Source organism: Pipistrellus hanaki (genome assembly GCF_964339955.1).
Source record: "Pipistrellus hanaki genome assembly, chromosome: 6".
Taxonomy (NCBI): domain Eukaryota; kingdom Metazoa; phylum Chordata; class Mammalia; order Chiroptera; family Vespertilionidae; genus Pipistrellus; species Pipistrellus hanaki.
In genome coordinates, this window is record NC_140508.1 from 39,030,795 (window position 1) to 39,039,924 (window position 9,130).

Genomic DNA, 9,130 nt, shown 5'->3' on the forward strand with positions numbered 1-9,130 from the left:
CGAACCCCAACCTTGGAGGGTGGTTTTGTAGGAATGCATGACAAGCTGTAGGCGGATTCCTCCTGGGAGATGGGCCAGGGCAGCCTGGGGCAGGGGCCGCCACGCCACTCTGAGCTTTTTCCCCTCTCCGTTTGCCCGCCTGCAGCAGCGACAGGAACTGGGTGGATGCTCCCAGGGGCCCGCCTTTCCTGCCTAATTCCTTTACCTGCTAACATCCTTCTTCCCTTTCAGGAAAAGAAGCCCAGGCTCCGAATAGGATGGGACGGGGGTCCCTGGTGGCCCCTCTGGCCTTTGGCGCCTGGATCTCCAGGACAGCTCCGAGGAGTGCTCACAGCCATCTCTCACCTGCCCATTGCCCTATGAAATGCCCGGGCACTCCCTGCTTCCCCCAGGACCCCTTGAGGGGGGAAACTGAGGCTGTCCCAGGGTCAGAAATCAAAACAAGCATGCGTGTGCCCCCTGTATGCTTGCCCCAGTAACCCCGGGCAAGGTCGGCATCTGGGCCCAGGTTTCTGGGCTCTGGCTGTCCCCTCGGCACCTCTCATGCCCCGAGGATGTCCTCTGGGAGGCCTGAGGGGGTCCGGAGGCTCAGGGAGGCAGAGAGCTGCCTCAAATAGCTGCTTTTTCAGGTGGAGGGGAGGGCCCGGCCCAATAGGCAGGTCTGAGTCATGGGGAGGGCAAGGGCGGCCGGTCTCCCTTTCTGGACTCGGGTGGCGGGAAAGAGAAACAGAACCTTCTCTGCTCGACTGGGCAGCTGCCCAGGAAGGTTTATTTTTAACCTCCCACCTCCCTCCCTGCAGCCCAGCCCACTGCCGCTGACAATACGGGGCCTGCTTACCGAGGGGCTCCCTCCCAACGCCCAGCCACCATCCACACCCAGGCCCAAATATAATCATGAACTCACAGGCCTGACCCTGGCCCCGGGGCCCCATCGGGGTGCTATGAGTCAGCTCTGAGCCTTTAAACGCTCCCAGTCTTCTACAGCAGGCACCTGAGGGAAGAGGCCAGCAGTCCTGGGGCCCCTAGAATCTGTCTCATTCCAGTTCCCCACTCGGGCCCTGAGCGCTGTGTGCCCTGAGCTAAGTCCCAGGCTTCTCTGATCTGTACGTTTCTCATCCAAGAAGAACATAGGAGACCACATGCCTGGGAGGGTGTGATTCCAGGTCTGAAACGGGCTCTGTAACCTTGGACAGCTAGTTAGCTTCTCTGTGACTCGGTTTCTTCCCCTGTGGAATGGAGCCAATCGCACTACCTCTCCACACAGGCAGTCTGCAGCCTAAAGAAGACGAGGCGTGTGAAGTGCCTCGAAAGGTGCCTGGCACATAGTAAGTGCACAATAAAGAAAAGGTATTGTTGCCGTCACCTCCTAACACGCTGCAGAGGATTTACTGAACGTTCACAGAAGGCATTTAAAACAGGGACTGGGAAGGAGTAATCACAGAAATGTGAGCTATCTTCAGTATCAGCAACAGGGACCATGAAAGCCCGGCTGCATGGCTCAGTGGTTGACCGTCGACCTATGAACCAGGAGGTCACAGTTCGATTCCCAGTCAGGGCACATGCCCAGGTTGCTGGCTCGATCCCTAGTGTGGGGCGTGCAGGAAGCTCATCAATGATTCTCTCTCATCATTGATGTTTCTATCTCTCTCTCTCCCTTTCCCCCCCCCCCCCGAAATAAATAAAAAAGAAATATTTTAAAAAGGGGAATCATTAAAAATCAGCATTCTCAGGCCATACAACACTTTGAAGACTGGAGTGAAATGAAAACTGAGGCAAGAGGTGACCCCTCTTGGTGTGACCCTCTGTTCCAGTTTGCCGGGACAGTCCCGGTCTATGCCTGTAGTCCTCGTGTAATCATTAATGGTGCCCCTTTCACTCTCAGAATGGTCCCTGTTTGGAAGTTCAATGACCTGGTCACCACGGTGACCACCTGGGCCGGGTCCCATAGCCACAGTCACTATTGACATAACCAGCCCCAAGGAAAGGTCAGGAAACATGCTTCCCTTTCTCTCTGTCCCTGGACAACGGAGCACCTAGGTGCGCGCGCGCGCGCACACACACACACACACACACACACACACACACACACTTTCTTCCCAGGGGCCCGGAGGGGCATGGAGACAGGCCGTCCCAGGGCCTCACCACGGCTACGTGAGCTGGCTTTGGAAGTTCCTGGGCTGCGGTTCCACACGGCACTCTCGTGGGGCCTAAATGACTCTGAGGACTCGAGGGGCCTGGGCCCTGCCCCAGACCAGGGTGGCACAGGAGGCCAGGGTGGTGGCCGAGGGGAACCTTCCGGAGCAAAGCCTTCTATTAGCCTCATAAGAGCTCCTTTCACTCCTTCGGGCAGGGCTCGCTCCCGCCCCACTCACCCCCACGCCCGGGCCCTCCCTGGGAGGGGGCGTAGCTTTAATCCGGTGACAAAGGTGGTGTTTGTCTCCTGTGGTCTGTACCCCATAGCAGGGCCTGTCAGGCCTCGGATGGTGTGGGTGGGACACGCAGCCCTCGGGGATGTGCGGGGTCAGGCCACACGCTTCATCCCCTGAGGGACGTGGCCGGTGGTCTGGCCTCGCCGGGCTTCCGGTTCCCTAACGAGGCAAGACAGGATGATCCCACGAGAGAATGTTCCAACATTCTGGGGTGCCCAGGCCAGGCCCGGGCTGGGCGCTGACACCAGCCAAGCCTTGGGGTGGGAGGCTGGCTTCCTTCTATTGTCCTCAGCTTCCCCGGCCCTGGGGAGGGTCTCAGCGGTCACACAGGGGAAGCTGTGTGCGTCCAGAGATACTGTGACCTCCGTCCGTGGCTGCCCGCCGGGGCTCTGGAAGTGGCTGGGGCAGGTTGGCTACAGTCTGAGATAATTTGGTCAAGACTGGAGCACAGAGATTAGTTGTTAGGGTGGGGAGGCTGGTGACCTCCACAACCCTGAACTTGGAACCCTAACTACCCAACACGTAGATAATCGAGGAGAAAGAACGGGGACACCTTGAAAAAGAAAGAAAAAAAAAGAAAGAAAGAGGGAAATCACAGGCTACCATCCCATTTCACAGAGGAATACACTGAGGCCTGGCAGCACCTGCAGGGGCCTGCTGTGGGGTCACAGCGACAAAAAAAAACTTCAACTCTAGGGTCGGGTTTGAATTTCCTTTTCTCCTGGACACCGTGTGACCCGAGCAAGTAACGTGACCTTTCTGAGCCTCAATGTTGCCATCTGTAAAATGGGGGCTCCTTCTGCATCCAGGATGGGGGGATTTAGAACGGGCATGCAAACAGTAGGCGCTCCATAGATGTGGTTTTCACCATCCCAGAGCACCACTGTTCTGTGCTTCGACCTGCCACTTTAAGAAGGGGAACTGAGGCCAGAAAGACCCGAGACTCGCCGGAGGCCCCTGGGTTAGAGTGGGTCCCAGAGGGGCTGGGTGTGTGGGGGTGACTGTGGGCAGTGGGTGTGCCCCTGCCCAAAGCGGAAGGGGAGGGGGGAAGAGATGAAGGGGATATCCGTGGCCAGTCTGCAGGCGCGGTGATAAGCCTTATCAAACGGCCTCCCAGGTAAATAAACACAGGCCTCAGCCAGGTGGGTGCAGTTAGTTCCTGCTCGCTGCTCGGGCCTGCCCTTGGAGACCTCAGGAAGAGCTGGCCTTTCCCACCCGTGGGCCAGCGTCCCAGCCAGCTGGCCCCTCGATGACCTCAAAGGAGTGGTTCCTACTGGAAACCAAAGCAATGGGTTCGGCATTCAAGGCCACTTTCCGGGAACGGGCACTGGGCATCTGGGGATGGGGTGGCTGGGTCTCCATGTCCCTTTACCCACCCCTGGAGCAAAATCAACAACAGCCACTGATGTCAACAGGGCAGGGCACCCCCCCCAAGTAAGGCCCTTCTCACTTAACAACCCTTCCCTGTGACTGCTTTTCACAGGATAACTCAGGCTCAGAGAGGCTAAGCAACTTACCCCGGGTCACACAGCAGGTAGGCAGCCCAGTCTGCGCCAGAGCCCAGGTCTGTCCATGCAGCCTTAAGCCTGAGGCAGCCTCCCTAGGGCTGGAGCCAGCTGGGTTCTTTCCAGCACCCAGACCTCATTTTGGGCCTGATCCCAGAGGCCTGGAGGGTTGAATGGAATTTGGGGAGCAGCTATTGATAAGAGCTGGAAAGCTGTTTTGATGTGGAGATGAGCACGAAAGATCTGAACCCCAACCCCGATGATAACAGGTTTTTAGGAACCACGCTGTCCAGAAGCACAGACTTGATAACAAAGCTCTGTGTCCTTGGGCGACATCTCTCAACCCTCTGCACCTCCGGTCCCTTTTCTGGGAAATGGACTGATGACTGCTGGGAGTTTTCTGGGAGTTTCGCCTGCTCCACTGTCTGCGGGGGGACAGTCAAAGCAGAGAGCAGGGCAGGTGCGTGACGGTACTTACCGGTGGAGACGATGAAGGTGAGGTGGTCCACCCGGGCCTCGTAGCTCCTGCCGTGGAAACTCAGCGTCAGCCGGAAGGGCTGGCCCCGCCGCACCACCAGCTGCTTCAGGCACAGTTCCGCCGTGTGGTGGTCGCGGCCATTGGCCTCCAGCTCCAGGTACGACTTCTCCAAAGCCAGACCTACGGAGACAACGGGGGAGGGGGGGGGGGGGCATGAGCCCGGGGGGCATCCCTCAGCCAGCTACCACCCCTACCACGCCCCTTCGCTCAGTACAGAGCCTGGTGCACAATCAATGGTTAGTCAACTCCAGCTAGTCTATCATTATTGGTGGTTTTGTTTTGTTTTGTTTTTTTGTTTTATTGTTAAAGCAAGAGCCGTATTTGGGATAAGGTTAATTACACAGGCTTGCCTTTTCGTTTCAATTTTCAATTTAGGAAATACAGAGGACTGAGGAACATTTTAAACAAAGAAACAGGACACAGCAACATTCACACCAAGGACAACAAAAGGCAAGGTACTTGGTTTCTTTAACAAATAAAAATGGGAGTGAGTTAAAGGGAGATTGTGAGGAATTTAAGAGACATTCTAACCGTCCTGCTGATTAAAACAACAACTACTACTTAAAGCATTCCACCAACTACTGGAAAGGTGAATACTAATGGGATAGTGGTGATGCTAAGGAATTTTTGCTCATTTGTTTATATCTAAAAAAGAGGCCTTAGCCTTTAGAGACAATATTTACAAATAAAACGATGCTTCCAAATAATGGGGAGGGAGTCCGCTGAGGGTGCAGGAGGCAAGAGCAGTTATAGGCCAGTGGTGGTTGAGACTGATGAGAACATACACATTTATTATGCCATTCTTGCCACTTAAAAAAAAACAAAAAAAAACACCAACATTTTTATTTATTTCAGAAAGAGGAAAGAAAGAAAAGGAGACAGAAATGTCAATGACGAGAGAGAATCATCGATCCATCAGCTGACTCCTGCATGGCCCGCACTGGGAATTGAGTCTGCAACCTGGGTATGTGCCCTGACCTGAACTCACATTGTGATCTTTTGGTTTATAGGTCAACATTCAACCACTGAGCCACACCGGCAGGGCGCTCTGTATTTTTATGTGTGTTCAATGTTCTCCATAACACAAGGCTTTTAAAATGACGGGGCTTTTGGAGTCTTCTGGATCTAGGCTTCAGTTCTGTTACGCGGCTGTGTGACCCTGGACCGGTGTCTCTCCCTCTTGGTGCCTCCTTCGCTGGAGCCTCAGAGGGCTGCAGGGAGGTCTCGCAGAGGATGTCGGGGATGTTGGGACACCCTTTCCCCAGGGCTTAGCTCAGGGCAGGAGCTTGATATGTGAAAAGTCTATTTAATTTCAGAGGGAGCTGACATCTAGGGCAGGGGAAGGGGTGCTGGGATGCGTGGGGGTCTGAGGAAGCACAAACGTCATACACCTTGGCAAGTTCGAGGTCAAGATTGGGAAGCCCACAGGGTGGGGGAAGAGGGCAAGGCAGACTCTCAGAACTGTGGGGCCCTCGGGAAGTATGTGGACAACTGAGGCCCAAGGGCGGGGATTTGCCCAGTCACCCTGCAAGTTCCCTGGGACATCAGTTCAGGCCTCCTGCCTCCTCCCATGGGCTATCCCAAAAGTGAGGTGGGAAGTGCCCAGCGGCGGCAGAGATAGGCACTATGTGGCCCCAGGTCCCTCGGCAAACGGCAGCGTCGGGGTTTGTGGAGCCCGCACTGGTAGCCACCTCACTCACAGCTCAGGGCTTGTTCTCCGTCTTCCTGCCTCTCCTCCCTTCCCCTCTTCCTCCGTGTCCTGAGTTATTCTCCAGCCAGGGAGGGGACGCTGAGGAGCCATGCCCCTGCAATCACTGCGGGAGAGACCTCCACACGGAGCAGCACTCCCGCTGGCCTGCTCAGCAGGAGAGAGAGCACTGCTTCCCCCCGGGAGACCAAGCGATGGCCAGTCCCGCTCTGAGGCTAGTGTCTGGAGAAGGATTTCCAAAAGTCATGCCCAGCTTAAAGGCGCAGACACCCTGGGGCCTGAAATCACAGGGTTTTTGCACGGAGGAAGGACCTGAGGCCTTCCAGCCCGGGGGACACCTGTAGGAAGTGGCCCCTCGGGCACTGGGGTAGGAGGCTCATCATTACTGCCATCTCCATGGCTACTGAGCCCTACTCTTGGGGATGGGGACAAGTGGCCACCCTGGTGACACGGCACAGCCAGCCCTGGGTTGGTTTTCCATCCCACACATGGGGAGCTGGGTCCCAGAGAAGGACCTGAGATCACACAGCAGGTCAGGCAGGTTCATGGTTCCTCCCTCCCACCTCTGCCCCGATGGCCCATGGCCCTGTCCGCATTCCCTCTCCCCACAGCTCCTTCCCGACTGCAGCGGTGCAGGGGCTACTTCAAAGGGAGAGCCGACCCATGAGCCCACGGGGATGCTGGGCCCAGCAGCATTCCTGCAGGGAGATCCTTAACTGGAGAAATCCCCTCCCCTGGCACTGGTGACATGGTAGCACTGTGTGTGTGTGTGTGTGTGTGTGTGTGTGTGTGTGTGTATGTGTGTGAGCGCGCGCGGGCAGGTGGGAAATCAATTGAGCCCCCTTTCCACTCCTCTCAGCCCTCACAGATGTACCAAGGGCTGGCATTATCACCTGGGTAGCTCAGTTGGTTAGAGCATTGTCCCAGTATGCCAAGATTGGGGGTTCAATCACTGGTCAGGGCACACGTAAGAATCAACCAATGAATGTATCAATAAGGGGAGCAACAAATCCAGGTTCCTCTCCCCCTCCCTCTCTCTCTCAAATCAATTTTTTTAAAATAAAAAGAACATTTTACAGGAGGGGAAACTGAGACTCAACATGTGGCCGAGGACTAGGGGTGCAGAACTTGTGAGCCAGAGGGACCTAAGAGGACACCCTGCTGCCAGCCCGCTCCCCCGCAGGATGCTGGAACCTCCTCTCTGGCCCTGGGGGCCAAGGAGCCGGCCAGGGGCGGCTTGCACACCGCCTGGCTCAGCAGGCACACCTCCTCGCCGCTGGCAGGGACTACCCAGAGCTAAGTGTTCTGAGGCCAGGCCAACAGCCCCTGCACAGCTTTGTGCCACTTGACACACAGCAGCCAGCCCACCTGACTGACGGAGGACGGGAACAACGTCCACGCCACCGTCCTTTACAGCTCACAGCACGCCTTCGTGTGCCATTGCCTCATCTGACCCAGGCAGCCAGGGGTCGGTGATTATGCCCTGGGGATGGGGGAAACTGAGGCCCCAAGGCCAGCCAGGTCTGGGAGCCTGGCAGCCCTCACCCAGCCCACACCTCATGTTGCTCTCCAAGATTTGAGCCGCAGCCTGCCCTGACCCCGGCTGCACTGGCTCAGCACCGAGATCAGGGAGGGACAGCCAGGCACAGGGCTCCTGAGGGCGGCAGCCCTGACCCTAATACTCACCCGTGGCCATGGTCAGGGGTGGCAGTGTCTCCCGGGACTGGTAGCAGGACCCTCCGGGGTGGACCTCTGGCAGCTGCTGTGCAGGAGGCTGAGCGCGGGGAACTTATAGCGGCTCCGGACGGGCCGGGGGCGGGGCAGAGAGGGAAGGCGGGGACCTGCGGAGGTTGGAGGTTGCTATTGCCCAGCCTGCGCCCACGCTCCCTCAGGCTGGCCAGCCAGGGCAGGAGCCCTCGAGGGAGGGAGGGAGGAGAGAACGGTGGCCAGGCAAGGGCTCCCCCTGGGGGAGCAGACAGAGTGCAGGGCTGGGACAGCAAGGACACACAGTTAGATCAGGACACAGTCACACCTGGACCCACAGTGTCAGACCTAGGGTAACAGACGCCTGGACAGAAAAATACACACAGACAGACACAGACACGTGTGGAGCCCGCACAGTCACAGACACACTCCTCCTACACATACAACAGACAAACCTGGACATATGGTGACATGGACACACAATCAGGTTAAAAGGATGGAGACATGGCAGGACATAGCCACAGGCAGGCACACAGGTACCCACCAGGAGCCACATACCAATACACGGAGCTCACAGACACCAACGTGCCATTAGCTCTGGACACAGAAGCCGATTGGGGCATCCACAGATATGCAAAGGTACATATGATGGACACACATGCAGACACAGTCTCGTGTACACATGCAGACATACCCACAGAGACAGGCTCACCTCTTCCTGGAACAGAACCCAGGTAATCTGCCCATCTCACCCGTCCCTCAGATGATAGATCTAATCTATCCACCCATCCATCACCCACCCATTCATCTATCTAGCCGTCCACTCACCCAGCCGCCACTCACCCCTACCTGCTCCTCATCCTCCCTCCATTCCCATTCACTCTCACCCCTGCAGGCCGGCTGTGTGCCAGAAGAAATAAAAAAAAACTTTACAGGAACTCAACCTTGACCCTCCCCACTAGCATCCAGGGCCCGGGGGGGGGGGGGCGGCATTGCTCCTCCTGGGCCCTCTTCTCCCCCAGACTCCTGTGCTTCTGACCCACCGTGAGGTCTGAGCAAGAGGTGCAGGGGCCTGGGGCCTCCCCAAGCCTTTTTTCTACAATAACTTCCATATCTCTTGAGGGATTTCGGCTACAGAACTGGTCCCAGCTCCCATTCCCGTGGGACAAAGTGCAGGGAACAAGCCTGTGTTGTTTTAGTGGATGTTTGTCCCTGGGTCAAATGGGCCCTGCCTGGGTCTCAGTGA

The 9,130-nt window shown here is 56.8% G+C and overlaps 1 protein-coding gene across 1 annotated transcript in view; it reads right to left on the bottom strand.

Moving 5' to 3' along the window:
* The window catches only part of TGM2 (transglutaminase 2), a 31,949-nt gene extending 23,955 nt beyond the window's left edge, over nucleotides 1-7,994 (bottom strand). The window contains exons 1-2 of the mRNA XM_084887284.1: nucleotides 7,867-7,994; nucleotides 4,413-4,592 (exon numbers count right to left, since the gene is read on the bottom strand). Of these exons, the coding sequence (XP_084743410.1) occupies nucleotides 4,413-4,592; nucleotides 7,867-7,876 (190 nt within the window). The 5' untranslated portion in view covers nucleotides 7,877-7,994. The remainder of the gene's footprint in view (nucleotides 1-4,412; nucleotides 4,593-7,866) is intronic.
* Nucleotides 7,995-9,130: the final 1,136 nt, after the last annotated feature.